At 62.8% G+C, this 17285-nt stretch overlaps 2 protein-coding genes across 9 annotated transcripts in view; one reads left to right on the forward strand and one right to left on the reverse strand.

Moving 5' to 3' along the window:
• Positions 1-17285, forward strand: part of PALM (paralemmin) — a 168303-nt gene that overhangs the window by 66989 nt on the left and 84029 nt on the right. The window contains exon 1 of one of the 5 annotated variants that reach the window (XM_077978814.1): positions 8625-8628. The exons of the other annotated variants lie outside the window; for them this stretch is intronic. The gene's annotated coding sequence lies outside the window, so the exon portion shown is untranslated. Of the gene's footprint in view, positions 1-8624; positions 8629-17285 lie in introns of those variants that run through there. 5 annotated transcript variants of the gene reach the window in all.
• Positions 137-15086, reverse strand: RNF126 (ring finger protein 126). 4 transcript variants are annotated; one of them, NM_001261265.1, is given in 9 exon segments: positions 137-794; positions 883-998; positions 1394-1487; positions 2103-2172; positions 2290-2352; positions 3863-4107; positions 4549-4612; positions 5135-5193; positions 14919-15075. In NM_001261265.1, coding segments are annotated over 9 exon segments (936 nt in total). In that variant the 5' UTR covers positions 14994-15075; the 3' UTR covers positions 137-644.

Genomic DNA, 17285 nt, shown 5'->3' on the forward strand with positions numbered 1-17285 from the left:
GGCTGTGCGGAGCCCAGCCAGCCTCCCAGCTTGGCCCTCTCCCGACACATGGGCGCAGAAGGAAAGCCACACACCGGCTTCTCTTTGTAAGTAGTGTATTTTAAATAGCTTTCAAGATACACATATTTTTTCCTTTAAAAAAGTCTGTTGGAGCAATTTTGTTCTTGAATTTTGCTGGTCATCCTCATGGTCCCGAGCCCCCGAACTCCGGGTTGTGGAGGCGGCCGAGGGGAGGCCGGGGGCCCACGCGGCCTGTCCTGGCGGCACCTGCAGCACTGTGGGGCAGCTGCGCCCCGTCTTTTGCCACAAATCATGCATGGCCGCCGTGTGAGCTAAAACGTCCATTTATTTCAAAGCAGTAATAATTTAAAATTATAAAAATCTTTCCACCGCTGAACGTTTAGAGGGTGAGGTTAGACAGAGGATGGGGAGGCTGGGGACACCCCAGCGGGAACCATGTGGCCCACGCCTTCCCGAGCCAGGGGGCCAGTGGGCCGGGCCCGGATCCTGCCCTGGAACAGGCGGGACCTGCAGCGCTGACCAGCCAAGTGTGGCCCGCCGGGGCACCAGTCCGTGGGTGCCGTGTGGCGCCGGCTGCGGATGGGTGGGAAAGGACCCGTGCTTTCCCGGCGGCCGACGCGGGCTCACGAGTTGCCTGTGGCGTTCTCGTTGCTGGGCGAGCTGGAGGAGGAGGAGGACGACGAGGAGGAGAAGCTCACCCCAGTGAGGCCCGGGGGGTTCGTGGCCGTGTTCTGTCCCGTGAGGCTTTTTCGGCAGACGGGGCAGCTGTCGTGCTTTGTGGGGACAGAGGCGGGGACGGGAGAAGGGGCAGGTTAGAGGCGGGAGGGCCGCGGTCGGGGGGCGGGTGGGCAGGGCACTCACCTGCTCCAGCCAGGGCACGATGCAGCCGTCGTGGAACAGGTGGTTGCAGGGCAGCTGCCGCACACGCTCACCCAGCGCGTAGTCGTCCTTGCACACAGGGCACTCGAGCCCGGAGCCTGCGGGAGTGTGTGGCTGTGGTCACAGGGGGCACAGGGGGCCTGCCGAGCCTTCAAGGGCGGGCTTCTCCACTGCCTCAGTCAGAGGCCACCCCTGAGCCCAGTGAAGGGAGAAAAGCCATGTGTGTGCCCCCGCGGGCCGCCAGAGGGAACCTAGACAGAACCCTCTCCTCCCAGCCGACCTTCAGGAAAATGCCGGAGGCCGGGCGCAGTGGCTCAAGCCTGTCATCCTAGCACTTTGGGGAATCAAGGTAGGAGGATCACCTGAGGTCAGGAGTTCGAGACCTGCCTGGCCAACATGGTGAAACCCCGTCTCTACTGAAAATACAAGTATTAGCCGGGCGAGGTGGCGAGTGCCTGTAATCCTGGCTACTTGGGAGACTGAGCTCTCATACCTACGTGCTCCTCGGTGACGGGGACGGTGGGGAGGGCCTGGATTTTCTCTTTATCTGCCGGTGGGGGGCCCGTGTTTTCAAACTGATTGAGGAGCTGAAAGACAAGAGGCGAGAGTGCCGGGAGCTCCTCGGGGGCCCGGCCCGGGGCTCTGAAACGCGAGGCTGCAGGACCTGCAAAAGCACCGAGGCCGCATTTGTCCTGGGCCCTGGCCCCTTGGAGCCCGCCCCGGGTCGGAGGTCACTGCGGAGCCCACGTGGCCCCCCGCTCCTGGGTCCCCTGACGGCAGAATGGGGTGGGCCGCGCTCCGGCTCGTGGGTTGCTGTGAGGGTCAGGTCCTGCCAGTGACAAAATACTCCAAGGGCTCCCAGCAAGGCTGAGATGGGCGGTGCCTGGAAGCAGGTCGGGGCGCGACCTCTCGGGAGAGGGACCGCGTGGCCTCCCGAGCACGGGACTGTGGCTGCGGGTGAACCCTCTGCGCGGTTCCGCTACAACGTTCCGCGTGAACACAGGAGAACCCCCAAGGGTGCCAAGACTCAGAAATGGCAGGAGGAAGGCCGGAGCTGCCCCGTGCCCGCCGGAGCGCGGAGGCTGCGCCCGCATCCCCCTTGACCTTTGTGGGCTTCCTGGGTCTGGGCAGTGGGGCAGCTCCCAGGGACGGGCAGCCCAGCCCACCCCCGGCAGGCACTTGGGGCCGTGGCCACGCTGTACCTGTGTGATGATGGCGTCCAGGCCGTTGGCCCCCCAGGCGTAGTCCATAGGGTTTGAGTGCAGGACTCCCCTGGAGGTGGAAGGTGGGGTTCGAGTGGCTGATGGGCAGCTGGGGCAGGTGCGTCTGCCCACCCCACTCACCAGGGACCCAGGCTGGGGATGGGGACAGACACCCCCACCTACTCACCAGGGACCCAGGCTGGGGATGGTGGCAGGCGTGATGATGCCATTGACAAGCTGCTGGATGATCCTGGAACAGAGGGGGCCAGTCATGGGGTGAGGCCGCCCCACGCACTGGGAGGCGCCAGGCCTGCCCAGGTCCGTGGTAAGCACCAAGGGCAGGACCAGCATTAACTTCTAAATTAGCTTCTATTTGTTTACTTTACTATGAACCAGGGTCTCATTCTGATGCTCAGGCAAGAGAGCAGAGGCTCGATCTTGGCTTACTGCAGCCCCGACCTGCTGGGCTTAGGTGATCCTCCTGCCTCAGCCTCCCAAGCAGCTGGGTCCACAGGAGAGCTCCACCACTCTCAGCTCTTTTTTTTTTTTTTTTTAAGATGGAGTTTTGCTCTTGTTGCCCAGGCTGGAGGGCAGGGGCGCAATTTTGGCTCATTACAACCTCTGCCTCCCGCGTTCAAGTGATTCTCCTGTCTCAGCCTCCTGAGTAGCTGAGATTACAGGCATGCGCCACTGCACCCGGCTAATTTTTGTATTCTTAGTAGAGATGGAGTTTCATCATATTGATCAGACTGGTCTCAAACTCCTGACCTCAGTGATCTGCCTGCTCAGCCTCCCAAAGTGCTGGGCTTACAGGTGTGAGACACCACGCCCGGCCTTGACTAGTTTTTTTTTTTTCTTTTGAGACGGAGTCTCGCTCTGTTGCCCAGGCTGGAGTGCAGTGGCCGGATCTCAGCTCACTGCAAGCTCCGCCTCCCGGGTTCACGCCATTCCCCTGCCTCAGCCTCCTGAGTAGCTGGAACTACAGGCGCCGCCACCTCGCCCGGCTAGTTTTTTTTGTATTTTTAGTAGAGACGGGGTTTCACCGTGTTACCCAGGATGGTCTCGATCTCCTGACCTTGTGATCCGCCCGTCTCGGCCTCCCAAAGTGCTGGGATTACAGGCTTGAGCCACCGCGCCTGGCCTAGTTTTTTAAAATTAGAGACGGGACCTCCCTATGTTGCTCAGGCTGATCTTAAACTCCTGTCCTCAAGGATCCTTCCTCCTCGGCCTCCCAGAGCACTGGGACTACAGCGCTGAGCCACCGTGCGGCAAAATCAGCCACTTTTAACGATGATATTTCCAGCAGGTGAGACACACAACCATAGAAGGATCAATCGCCAGGAGAGGGGAGGCCCGGGCTCTGCTCCACCAGCAGGGGGGCCCAGTGAAGGCTCGCCCAGGCTCTGGTCCAGGCCCAAGGGCAGGACGGTGTTTGATGATACGCATGTGAACAGCAGTCCCCAAAGTACGTGGGCCTGGCAGGCGCGCTGCGCCCCGCTCTGTGGTCAATGCACACGCCCTGGACCAGCACACTTCTGTCTCTGAAGGGCTGTGTGGGGCCCCCACTCCCAGTGGGTCACAGACCGAGGCTCTCAGAGAGTGTGGGGGTCACGGGGCTGGAGCACCTGGCCGGGCGGCCTCTCCAGAGAGCCTTCGGATGACGCCACACTTCCGTGGAACACGTGCTGCTGAATTCTAAGCACCAGAACTTCCGACCTCACGGCGTGGGGCCCTCGCGGCCACCCCCGGGGCCCCCTCACCCTTCCAGCGTGGGGACGCCTTCGTGCCGGCCGGTGGCCCGCCGCGTGGTGAGGCGGGCGCGGGGCTGCCGGGCGCCATACCGGTGCCGGGACGGATGGTCTCTCTCCCGCCGGCTCTCAGGGTCCCTGCCTTCATCAGCCTGAGCCCCAGGAGGGAACGTAGGGATCTCGAAGCTGTCATCGAAGATGCCGAAAGCAAACTGTCCGTAGCCCTGCGGCAGCGTGAACAGGTGCTGATCCACGTGCTGAGGAGAGGAGGGGGCGTGACCTCGGGGCTCAGGCCGGTGCAGGGGAGAGGAGGGGGCGTGACCTCAGGGCTCAGGCCGGTGCAGGGGAGAGGAGGGGGCGTGACCTCGGGGCTCAGGCCGGTGCAGTCTGCTGGGGGCACTAGGGCACAAAGACAAAAGAGAAAGCAAGACGGGCCCTGCTGGGTGCTGGGTGGGAGGGAGGCGGGAATTGGGCAGAGCCTGCCTGGCTGGTGTGAGCCGCCTTGACGAAGTCTCACTTTCATCAGCCCCAACTGAGCAGCGTGGGCCACCCCAAACCCAGCCCGGGCCCCTGGAGGGATGGATGTCCTCTGCCGTACGGGCAGGGAGAGCCCAGGGAGGCAAGGTGGGGACAGGCTGGTGCTCGGGGCCCTGAGCAAGGCCGACAGGATCAGGAAGCACGAGGGGTGGGCGACTCACCTCCAGTGGTGGCCGGCTCTGGTCCGTGGGGGCTGTGGAGGGGGCAGAACCATTTTCTGTGCTCCTGGGAAGACAGTGAGTGTCAGCAGCACTGGCTGCCCCGTGTCCCCATGCGCCAGGCGCTCCCTCCCCTCAAAAGCCTGTGTTGGGAGAGTGGCACTGTCCTCAGCACTGCTTCCCACCTGCCACCGCCCCTGCATTTGGTACCATAACCTGCCGCTTCTTCCCTCGCCAGTAAACCACAGGTTTCTCTGGAAACCAGTGCAGACACCAACAACCTCCTGAGCGTGAGGATGTGGGTGGGGCCCCCGTGGCCCCTTCCCCGGAGGGCCTGGGTCACCAGATCAGTCGCCAAGGCTGAGGGAGGTCAGCGGCTGCACAGGTCGCCAGCACTCCCCTCCGGCCCGGCCCTCACAGAAGGGAATGGCACGCTGCTGCCCGCACAGAGGAAAGGGCTCCCAGAGCCACGGACGCCAGGGCCTGCCAGCCACACACCCGGGGGGTTGGACGCCAGCACAGCCCCCACCCCTACGGCAGCTGAGGCCCGGAAGGCTCTCCCAGCCTCTTGAACGGGGGGCTGCATTACCTGGTCTCTTCCGGAAGCTCCTCAATGAAACCAGACTCGCATCTTGGACAGATATAATCCTGTAGGAGAAAACAGGAGGCCGGGTCACGGCGACGCCTGGCATGACCTGCAAAAACCCCTCAGGGGTGAGGACAGAGGGGCTCCGGACCCAGTGGTCTCTGGCTGGCCAGGGTGGCTCCCAACCTGTGGTCCTGGAGGGCAGCCGAGGGGACCTGGCCTCTGCCGGCCACCTGCTGACCCTTTGGTGGTTCCCGGCGATCTGATGCCCCACCATGACGGGCATCACCAGCGCCTGGGCACCTACTCACACAGGTGGCACCACTCGGAGGGGTGCCCCGATATCCCTTTTCCAGAATGCTCTGGCAGCCCTGCACACAGCTCGTTCCCCTGGCTGGGGGGAGGCCACGTCCACACTGGCCACACCCCTGCAAGACCTCATTCCCAGGTCCCCCTAGAGCCAAGCACAATGCGAGGCCAACACGGTGATGTCCCAGAGGAGAAATGAGGACCCTGCCAGGGGACAGCTGCGTGAGCCCCAAACCCACATTCACGGTTCCCCAGCACCAGCCTCAAGCCACAGCCATGCCGAGGGTGGATGCCATCCCCTGTGGACCTCACACTGCAAAGGGATCCCCAGGGCTGGAAGGGCCTGCTGGAGGCACTGGCTCATGGGGCAGACCCCTCATGGATGGCTGGGCCCCTGGTGATGGTGGAGCGGGCCGAGCATTCGTGGGGCCTGGGCTGAAAAGCGTGTGGTGCCTCCTGGCCTCACGAGGAGCTGGGCAGATGCCGATGCAAGCTTCTCGCACAGTCTGCAGAACTGGAAACCGGAAGCCAAATCAACCTCTCTCTAAACGACCCCGCGGGCTCAAGTACTCCACCGCAGCGACGTGAAAACGGCCTCACATGGCACGTGTCATCACGGAAAGTACTCCACCGCAGCGACGTGAAAACAGCCTCACACGGCACGTGTCATCACGGAAAGTACTCCACCGCAGCGACGTGAAAACGGCCTCACACGGCACGTGTCATCACGGAAAGGGCTCATACGGGGGTCCCGAGATCACCGCCAGGTAACACCAACAAAAACAGGGAGACGAGGCTCCCACGGTCCAAGGGGTACTGCTGTGAGGGGAGCCAACGCAGACCCCAGGCTCTGGGGACGCAGTTTCCACAGGGGCTGTTCAGTCCCAGCGGGGCAGGGGCTAGGACCTAGTCAGCTGTGGTCCCCTCTCCAGCAAGCAAGATCCCAGCCTCACCCGCTGACTCTGGGGAGAAACGGGGGTCTGGCGGGCAGTGCTCGAGGGGAGGGACGACAGCTGGGTCCCTGCCCACACCACACGGTGCCCGCCTCAGCTGCTCCTGCCACTGAAGCACATGCTGGGTGGGGAGGGACTAAGGCCAGGGCGAGCGAAGGATGCCAGATGCACGCGAACCCACCGTGAGGGCAGAGTAAAGACGCACCATCTACAAATATAAAAAAAGTGCTGCCGGCTCCTGGTGAGGCCGGCAAGCAACACACGCTTTTCAGCCCAGGCCCCACGAATGCTTGGCACACTCCGCCATCACCAGGGCGCGGTGGCTCAGGCCTGTAATCCCGGCACTACGGGAGGCCGAGGCGGGTGGATCACCTGAAGTCAGGAGTTGGAGACCAGCCTGGCCAACATGGTAAAACCCTGTCTCTACTAAAAATACAAAACTAGGCCGGGCGTGGTGGCGGGTGCCTGTAGTCCCAGCTACTGGGCAGGCTGAGGCAGGAGAATGGCGTGAACCTGAGAGGCAGAGCTTGCAGTGAGCCGAGATCGCGGCCACTGCACTCCAGCCTGGAGTGAGACAGAGCTGAGACTCTGTCTCAAAAAAAAAAAAAAAAAAAATTGCTGGCCGGGATGGTGTCTCCCACCTGTAATCCTGGCACTTTGGGAGGCCGAGTGGATCACCTGGAGTGAGGGGGCCAGGTCGTAGGTTGAGGGGGAGCCCATCTGGGGGACTTCTGGGTGATTTGGGTGGATCACCTGAGGCCAGGAGTTCAAGACCAGCGTGGCCAACATGGAGAAACCCCGCCTCTACTAAAAATACAAAAATTAGCCAGGTGTGGTGGCAGGTACCTGTAATCCCAGCTACTCAGGAGGCTGAAACAGGAGAATTGCTTCAACCCGGGAGGCAGAGGCTGCAGTGAGCCAAGATTGCGCCATTGCACTCCAGCCTGGGCGACAGAGCGAGACTTCATCTCAGAAAAAAGAAAAAAAGAAAGAAAAAAAAAAAAGAAAAAGAAAAGACAGCCCAGGCCAGGTGCAGTTCATGCCTGTGATTCCAGCACTTTGGGAGGCCAAGGTGGGCGGATCACTTGAGGCCAGGAGCTTGAGACCAGCCTGGCCAAAGTGGCCAAACCCCATCTCTACAAAACCAAATTAGCTGGGTGTGCTGGGGCAGGTCTGTAGCTGCAGCTACTAGGGAGGGGGAGGCAGGCAGGAGGGGGAGGCAGGAGGCAGGATGGCTTGAGTCCAGGAGGTCGAGACTGCAGTGAGCTGTGGTCCCACCACGGCACTAGCCTGAGTGACAGAGCCAGACCCTGCCTCTAAAAAAAAACAAAGGGAAAGAGAAACAGATAACCCAGCCGAAAACGGGCAAAGGACCGGCACAGGACACGCCTCCAAACCGCGCACCGGGAAACACAGCCGGCCAGCCCCGGCGAGACGCCACTTCCCGGGGCCGGCGAGGACGAGATGCGAGACCCCATCCAGGCCTGCTGGGAGCCCAGAAGCCCCCCAGATGGAACAACCCCACGACCTGCGAACGGTCCCCTCACTCCAGGCACACCCGGGAGAAACGAAGACACCTGCCCACACTCGTTCACGGGGCCAGAACGGTCCCCTCACTCCAGGCCCACCCCCGAGAGAAACGAAGACACCTGCCCACCCTCGTTCACGGGGCCAAAACCAGCAGGTGAGTGTCCATCGTCGTCGCCGGCAGGTGGGAGCAGCTCCAGTGCCCACCGGAACCTCAGAGCACGACTCAACCACGGAAAGGAGTGAGGCCCAGACCAGGCCACGCGGGTGGGGATGCATCTTGAGGACATGATGTCCAGTGAGAGACGCCAGACACAGAAGGCCACACAGCGTGTGATCCCATGTCTGTGAAATGTCCAGGACAGGCCGAGCCGCAGAGACAGTACCGGTGCCTGGCGGAGGGGACGGGCAGTGACGGCTGACGGGGACGAGGTGGGTTTCTTTTTGAGGCCATGAGAATGCTCTGGAATTAGACTGTGGTGGTGGTTGCACAACTTTATGAACATACCACAAACGCTTCACCGGGTGGGTTGTGTGGTGTGTGAAAACACTGAGATAAAGCTATTAAAATACATGGGCCAGGCGACTGTGGTCCCAGCTGCTCGGGAGGCTGAGGTGGCAGGATCTCTTGAACCCGGGAGGTGGAGGCTGCAGTCAGCCAAGATTGTAGCAACAAAGTGAGGCAGCGTCTCAAAAAAAAAGGGGGGGCGGGGTGTGGTGGCTCACACCTGTAATCCTAGCACTTTGGGAGGCCAAAGTGGGCAGATCACTTGAGGTTAGGAGTTTGAGACCAGCCGGGCCAACGTGGTGAAACCCCGTCTCTACTGAAAATACAGAAATTAGCCGGGCACGGTGGTGGCGCCGGTAATCCCAGCTGCTCGGGGGCTGGCACAGCGCTCAGCCGCTCCGGTCCCAATGTGCCGAGCTCAGCCCCTCTGCATCACCTGGCTCTCTATCGGGCTCCTGGGTTCCCATCTCAGTCCAGGGCACAACGCACGGAAAGTTCCCGCCACCCACACTGCGGGCTCACGACAGCCCAACCCGGCCACACACACACTCGTCTGCCCCAGCCCTGGCCTCCTCCTGGCCCCCGCTGTCCTGCCCGTAGCGGCCGTGGGACCTGGTGCCACAGCACCGTCCAGAACCCTCTCCCTGCAGCACCCACTCGGGAGTCGGGGCCTGTGCGTGTCGGCCCTGCTGCCGGCATGCCCACCCCAGGTGGTTCAAAGGTCACCTCTCTGCTCCAAGCCTCCGCCCTGTCATGGAGGACTCACTCGTATCTGAAATCCGGCCGCCAAGGGCTGTGACCCAGCTCCTGGGTGTTGTCAGGGCTCTGGGCTGTCCCTCAGGCCCCTGGCCAGCCCCTCCAGGGCCACCAAAGGCCGCAACCGAGGCTCTGGTCACGAAGGCAAGTCACAGGTGGATCCCAGATATCCAGGGTAGAGGCCGAGCCTCTACTCTCAGGTGGTGGGAGGGGCTGGACCTGGGGGTCTCCAGCCACCCTCCTCCTCCAAGGGCACAGCCGAGAGGTCGCTTGATCTCATATTAAATCGGAGCAGCCACAGGTAGAAACGCCTGGGCAAGGGGGCCTGGTGGAGGAGCTGCCCCACCTTCTCCGGGGGCAGCACGCACTGGGGGCCCCCACAGAGGCCCCACTGGAGCCTCCGGTCCTAGCAGAGGATTGTGAATCTGCTCACCTCTCCCTCGGAGGACAGGTGCAGGAGGTAAGATCACTCCCCCCCACCCCCGTCATCACCATAGCAACAGCTGGCCAGGCAGCAAGGGCGGCGGGAGCCTGCCGGTACCGGGCCCCACCTGTGCACCCCGAGGGGTGCGATGGCCTCATCCCTGGGTGGGACCTGGCAGGGCAGCCGGGGCCCTTCATCCACAGGGCCTGCATAGGGCCCATGTCCTGAGGGCCCAGGGCCAGGCGTGTGGAGGGGAGTGGGCTGGGGACCTGCAGGCCCCAGAGGACTGACTGCCTGGAGACAGTGACTCGGCCCCCGTGGGCGGCAGGGCCCTCAAGGAGCTGTGCGCATCAGGAGACCCAGGGAGGAAGACGGCGTGGCCCTCGGCCTCAGTGGGAGCCCCGTGCGGGCTACTGTTTTCCTAAAGGATGCCCAAAGCTTCCCGGCTCACCCACAGTGTGTGGGCCCCACAGCCGCAGAGGCACGGACACGTGTGGCGCCTACACCCCTTTCTTCCCGCCCTCAGCAGCTGCCACCACATCCCACATTCACACTGTCTGTCCCTGGGCCCCACGCACCACGCACTCCCGGGACAAGCTGGGCGGACGAGGCGTGAGCGAAGCCGCTGCCTAGACCTGCTGGGGCCCCACCTCACACCCCAGCGGGTGCCTCGGCCCAGACCCCGAACTCTGCCTTCTCCTTCCCAGGTGGCTTCAGGCACCGCCACTGGGGACCGGAACCCCACACGTGCCCGTCCGTGCCGGTGCCAGGGGTGCCGCAGCTCTCCTGAGGCTCGGGAAGGTCCTCGTGGTGGCAGAGTTCTGAGTGCGAGGAAATTCAGCACCAGCAGCTGCCTGAGGCAGACCCCTGCACCAGCCGGCCGGACAGAGAGGTCAGCCGACACCCACAGGTTCCCTGGGTATTGCTGGTGCCCGATCACAACGCCAGGCTCCATGCTCACAGGGTGCTGCAGGGAGCCAGTTCCAGAGAACCCAGCTGTGCGGAGTCGTTTCAGGGTGCCGGCCGGACGCTCGCGAGGCAGGGCTGTTACTGTCACAGAATCTGGCACAACCGCAGACACAGAGCAAGCAGCGGCCAGAGACAGACGCCGCACAGCCCCGGAAGACTCAGGTCCGGGCTGCTCGGGAGGCCAGAGACAGACGCCGTACAGCCCGGGAAGACTCGCGTCCGGGCTGCTCAGGAGGCCTGGGAGGGCCAGGCCGCTGCAGGGACGAGGAGAAGACAGGGTGGGCTGGGGGGCAGCTGGGGAGACTTCCTGACCGGCACCATCGGTGACACTGGCCACAGCAGCCCTCACTTTCCCGGTGGCTCCCAGCCCATGCCGCCTCTTCCCCACCCTGGGCAGCAGGGTCCAGCACCCCCACTGTCTTCTCACCACTCGGGGACACTGCAGAGGCCCTCAGGGGTGGGGGGCTGAGCAGGCAGAGCTGAGACCACCCTAGGAACCACCCAGAGACAGGGAGCTCAGGGACAGGGACGGCACCCAGGGCCACCTCCCTGCGCCCGCCCGGCTCCCGGGGACTCAGTGCCCTCAGCAGGTCCCTGCCCACCGGATGTTCTCGCCCACACCCTACTGTCACAGCACCGCACTCAGCACCTCCTCGGCAGGGTCGAGTCTGGGTCTGAGCAGCCGCCTGCGGCCTGAGCTCCAGCTGGCCTGTCTGGTTCCTGCCACCACACGCCCCACTCCGGCTGACGCTTCCTTTCCTTAGACACCCAGACGCTCTCGTCACTGCCTCTTTTTTTCTTTTTTTTTCTCCCCGAAGGAGTCTTGCTCTGTCGCCCAAGCTGGAGAGCAGTGGCACGATCTCAGCTCACTACATCCTCCGCCTTCCAGGTTCAAGCAATTCTCCTGTCTCAGCCTCCTGAGTAGCTAGGATTACAGGTGCCCGCCACCACACCCAGCCAATTTTTTGTATTTGTATTTTTATTTTTTTGAGACGGAGTCTCGCTCTGTCGCCCAGGCTGGAGTGCAGTGGTGCAATCTCGGCTCACTGCAAGCTCCACCTCCAGGGTTCACACCACTCTCCCGCCTCAGCCTCCCGAGTAGCTGGGACTACAGGCGCCCGCCACCACGCCTGGCCAATTTTTTGTATTTTTAGTAGAGACGGGGTTTCACCGTGTTAGCCAGGATGGTCTCGATCTCCTGACCTCGTGATCCGCCCGTCTCGGCCTCCCAAAGTGCTGGGATTACAGGCGTGAGCCACCGCGCCCAGCCAGTTTTTTGTATTTTTAGTAGGGACGGGGTTTCACCATATTGGCCAAGGCTGATCTCAACTCCTGACCTCAGGTGATCCGTCTACCTCAGCCTCCCGAAGCACCAGGACCACAGGCGTGAGCCACTGTGCCCGGCCTCGTCACCACCTTTCGTGGGGGCAATTGTCGCCCCTGTGCCGTCGCCTGAGCCTCCGACTGCGAGTGTGGCTCCCCGCTCAGGGCACCCTCACAAGTCACCAGGAGAGCAGCCAGGTGCCGGCCACTCTGCACACACGTGACCACCGGATGCCATGGGGAGCGAGTCGTACCACCAAACCCACGTCGCAGGTGAGGAGACTGAGGCCCAGGCTGCCCAGCGGAGAGCGGCCCAGCCGTGTGGGGCCTCAGCCTGATCCCAGAGCCCAGGAAGGCAACGGAGGCCTGGAACAGCCCAGCTGCCTGGGGGAAGCCCTTGTGGGCAGGCACACAGCCCACGGCAGCCGGGCAGCCAGTCTCCTCTGCGTCAGAGGCAGGCAGGAGTGTCCTGCCAGCCAGCCCAGGTGTCTCAGCAGCAGCACCGCCGCCTCAGACTCAGCTGCCGCGCAAGCTCCCCATCGGCAGAGACGCCGTTTCGAGGGCGCTGGCTGTGGCTGGGGACTTTCCCCATTACCAGATTCGGAGCAGCCTTCCCTCCTTCCCGCCCCAGAACCAGGTGTGCCCATTTCCCAGCACAGAAAACTCGTTTTTGAGACAGCGTCTTGCTCGTCACCCAGGCTGGAGTGCAGTGGCACCATCACGGCTCACCGCAGCCTCCACCTGCCAGGCTCAAGCGCTCCTCCCACCGCAGCCCCCGCCCGGAGCTGGGACTCCAGGCGCGCAGCAACACACCCCACTAATTGTTTCAGTAGAGACAGGGTCTCGCCACGCACAAAGAAGTTCTGACACTACAACGCTGTCTACGGGCGCCTTGTTGCGTCCTGCTCCAAAGGCACAAGCAGGTGCCCTCTGGATCACCTGTGGGGTGGAGACAGGCAGTCCTGCGGCAGCCCTCCCTGTAGTTATTTGCTCTTAAGGAATTTACCAACGTCCATGATTAAATATTTGTCAATCACTGTTCCATGCTGGCTCCCTGGCCAGCCTGTAAAGTCTGTGAGGGCAAAGACCACAACTACCTGTCACCACTGAGATCCTGTGACCACAGGAAAGCCTCGCCAGGCCCAGTGACAGTCAGAGGAGGTCAGGGTCCTCCCTGTCCAAGGCCACCAGTCCTGTGCAGGCTCCAGGAGCAGCTAAGTGTGCAGCCAGGTCAGGGCAGCGTCGGCCCCCCCGCCACAGCCACCACTTCGGCCTTCCCGGGGGCCTCCCAGGGCCTGTCCCACGGCTCACAGCGGCTGCGAGGGGCTGCCCTGCAACTCACCCAGGCAGGCAGGCTGTCAGGCAACCAGCCCCTCCTGTCACGGCCAGTGGGGACAGGAAGCGAGCGAGACCCCTGGGAGACAGAGGAGCAAGGCAAGGCTCAGTCTCAGCCCCAGAGCCTTCACCCCACATCCGAGATTTCACTTTATTTGTTCCTCCTGCGGGGGAGGGGAAACCCGGTGGCTTCAGTAGAGAGGAAACCACACCTCTCTCTCCACTTCTGGGCCTGGCACCGCTGTCCTGCCATGCCCCACTCTAGCACTCGTTTCTCCTCTGTGACCCCAGCCAGGCGGCTTCTCCCGACTCCCTCCAGCCCCTTCCTGGGTCTCTGCACTGCTTGTTGGGGGCTTGGGCTCCCCTTAGGGGTCAAAGCGTAGCAACAGCCAGGCGGCAACGCACACAGCACAGTAAATCCTCAATGCCTGCAGTCTCTTCCCCTGGGCACGGGGTGGGGAGTCCAGACCCCTCCACCTCCTGCAGCTGCTCCCCTCAAGCTCGTCAAGCGGCTCCGGACTGAGCCGGCTCTGCCCCTTTCCTGCTGAGCCACCACAGGCCTCAGTTTCCCCATCTATCAAGCAGGCGTGGCTCGACTAAATCACCACTTCCCACGTCAGCCTGGGGAAGGGGAACACGGGTTAAAAATGCAGACCACCGCCGGCCACGGTGGCTCACATCTGTAATCCCAGCGCTTTGGGAAGCTGAGGCAGGAGGATCGCTTGAGCCCAGGGGTTCAAGACCAGCCTGGGCAACACAGGGAGACCGTGTTCCTAAAAATAATATTAAAAATACAGACTGCTGAGCCCATTCCACACCGACTGACTCCGAAACCCTGGAAAAGGGGCCTGGAAATAGCACGTCCGACCAGCACAGCTCCCACCTCCCCCAAGGTGACATCAGGGCCGCGTGGGGAACCTTGCCCTGAACGAGCAGGAAGTAGCACTCGGAACGCCCAGGCCCAGGGTCCTCCCGGGCGAGGGGTGGCTGTAAACACCTCGAGGAGGAGGGGGCTGCCCGGCCAAGCCCCGGTAGGGGAAGAACGCAGGCTCCGGTCACAAAGCCCCGCCGGCGGGCCGCGCTCGGACCCCGGGACGGTGCCTGGAGCCTCCCGGGCCTGGGCCTGCCTCCAAGGCGGCGGCCAGGGCTCCACAAGGCGAACCTGCAGCGAGGCGCCGGCGCCCCAGACCACGCGCTCGGCGGGGGTCCCCTGGCGTTATTCTCGGGGTCCGAGCCCCGCCATCCCCTCCTCCAGGCCCCGCCAGGCCTGGCCCCTGCCCTGCGCCGCGCCACCGAGCAATACCCTCTCTCTGCTCGCCAGGCCTCAGTTTCTCCGTTTGCAAAACCAGGCTCACCGGACTCGGAGGTCCCACCTGGGATCCTCGCGGCCTCTCGGGTCGGGAACGCCGCGGATGTGGGGTCACCCAGCCGCGATCCCGCTGCGCCGCTCCGGCCAGGCCCCGCCTCCCGCCCAGGCCTCAGTTTCCCGCATGTGCAGGACGGGGTTCGCGCCCGCACCGCCCGGGTTCCCCGCGGATCCAGCCTGGGCCGGCGCTGCCCCGAGCCTCAGTTTCCCTATCTTGGCCAGCTCGCGCAAGCGACCCCCACCCCGGCCCCGGCCTCGGCCTTGCCTCAGGCCTGTGGCACAGACCCTGTCGCCCGTCGCCCTGGCCCGGGCCTCACCGGCAGGCGCGGGACGATCTCCACGGAGCAGCAGTGGCAGAAGTACCGTCCGGGCTGCGGCGACGCCTCGGCCATGGCCGCCGCCGCCTACTCCGCGCCGCCCGCCCCCCGCGCGGCGCCCGCCGCCGGCCGTTTGCTGCTCCCTCGCCGGCCGACGCGCCCGCGCACGCTCACGCACGGCACGCACGGCACGCGGGGCGGAGAGCGGACGCGGGAGCGGCGTAGGCTGCGCACTCGGCCGGCCGCGGACAGGGCGACGGTGGCCGCTGAGAGACAAAATAGGCCCGGCCGTTGGGCGGGGCTCCGGGCGGGGGCGGGGTTCCAGCGGGGGTGGGGCTTCCGACGGGGGCGGGGCCAAGTCCAGGCGGCGGAAGAGACGAGGAGCGGGGCCTGCGCGAGATGGAGCCGAGGCCCTCCTAGTCTCCCGAAGCTGCCAGGGTCCTCGTGTCCCTCAGTGCTTCCCTACCTCATCGCCTTCTCCCTTCATGGTGCTTCAGCCCACTGTCCCCACTGTTCCTGGGGCTCGCCAGGCGCCCTCTCCCCGCCCCCTCCCGGTGCAGCGCTCCCCCAACCCCCACGTGGCTTTCTTCCAGGTCTTTGCTCAAATGTCAGCTTACAAGGGCTCCTCTGCTGCCCTCCTGCCCCGTGGCACCGTCAGGTCAGCTGCGCAGCGAAGGGATTGTTGGACCCACAGCAGCGACTGACACACAGCAGGCATTCCCTCAGCGCTGCGGAATACAGGCAGACAGGGGCTCAGGGCGCTGCCTGGGCCTGGCTGGGACCCGTGGGGTCAGATAGAGGCTGAGGTCCGTGGCTTGTGGCCCTGTTTCCAAGATGCTCCGGAGGCTGACGGCCCAGGGGCCTCCCGGGTGCGGAGAGGGCAGGAAACCTAACCCCCACTTCCAAATTTAATCAGTAGACACGGTATCAACACCCAGCGCAGGCCAGGATCATGTCTGAGGTTCGTTCTGGCCCAATCATGCATGTATTTGTTTTTTTTTTTTTTTTTATACAGAGTCTGACTCTGTCACCCAGGCTGCAGTGCAATGGCACAGCCTCGGCTCACTGCAACCTCCACCTCCTGGGTTCAAGCGATTCTCCCGCCTCAGCCTCCCGAGTAGCTGGGACTAAAGGTGTGTGCCATCACACTGGCTAATTTTTGTATTTTTAGTAGAAACGGGGTTTCACTATATTTAGCCAGGCTGGTCTCGAACTCCTGAGTCATGATCCGCCCACCTCGGCCTCCCAAAGTGCTGGGATTACAGGCGTGAGCCACCGCACCCGGCCTCATGCATGTATTTCTTTATTCACTCAACGCTCATTGAGCACCTACTGCATACCAGACCCTATGCTGAAGGCACGCAGAGACCCCCGGCCCCATGAGATTGGACCAGAGTATGGGACTCAGGGGTGACCCCAGCTCTGCCTCGGGAGAGAGAAAGGGCTTCCGAGGGGAAAGGACATTGGAACCAGGGTTTTGAGGGATGAACAGGATTTGACTGGAGTTGGACTTCCTGCAAAGTGAGGCATTGGAGCCAGACTGTTGAGGAATTAAGAGTTGGAGCCTGTGCATTGAAGGGTTTTTTGTTTGTTTGTTTGTTTTGTTGTTGTTTGGTTTTTAGAGATGGAGTCTGGCTCTGTCGCCCAGGCTGGAGTGCAATGGCACGATCTCGGCTCACTGCAACCTCCGCCTCCCGGGTTCAAGTGATTCTCCTGCCTAAGCTTCCCCAGTAGCTGGGATTACAGGCCGGGCACCACCACGCCTGGCTAATTTTTGTATTTTTAGTAAAGAAGGGATTTCGCCATGTTGGCCAGGCTGACCTCAAACTCCTGACCTCAGGTGATCTGCCCGCCTCGGCCTCCCAAAGTGCTGGCATTACAGGCGTGAATCACCAAGCCCGTCCTGCATTTAGGTTTTTTTTTGTTTTTGTTTTTGTTTTGTTTTGTTTTTTTTGAGACGGAGTCTCGCTCTGTCGCCCAGGCTGGAGTGCAGTGGCGCGATCTCGGCTCACTGCAAGCTCCGCCTCCCGGGTTCACGCCATCCTCCTACCTCAGCCTCCCGAGTAGCTGGGACTACAGGCGCCCACAACCGCGCCCGGCTAATTTTTTGTATTTTTAGTAGAGACGGGGTTTCACCGTGGTCTCGATCTCCTGACCTTGTGATCCGCCCGCCTCGGCCTCCCAAAGTGCTGGGATTACAGGCGTGAGCCACCGCGCCCGGCCCTGCATTTAGGGTTTTGAATGTCGGAGGTTGGGGACGGGCTTGAGCCTCCTTCCTGTCCGTCTTTTCAGCAGCGAGAATCCAGTCATTCCTGCTCTGACCACCAGAGAGCGCACGGGCCCCGTCCCTAGGAATCCAGGAAAACC

This window comes from Macaca mulatta, chromosome 19, assembly GCF_049350105.2.
Source record: "Macaca mulatta isolate MMU2019108-1 chromosome 19, T2T-MMU8v2.0, whole genome shotgun sequence".
In the NCBI taxonomy this organism is placed as follows: Eukaryota; Metazoa; Chordata; class Mammalia; order Primates; family Cercopithecidae; genus Macaca; species Macaca mulatta.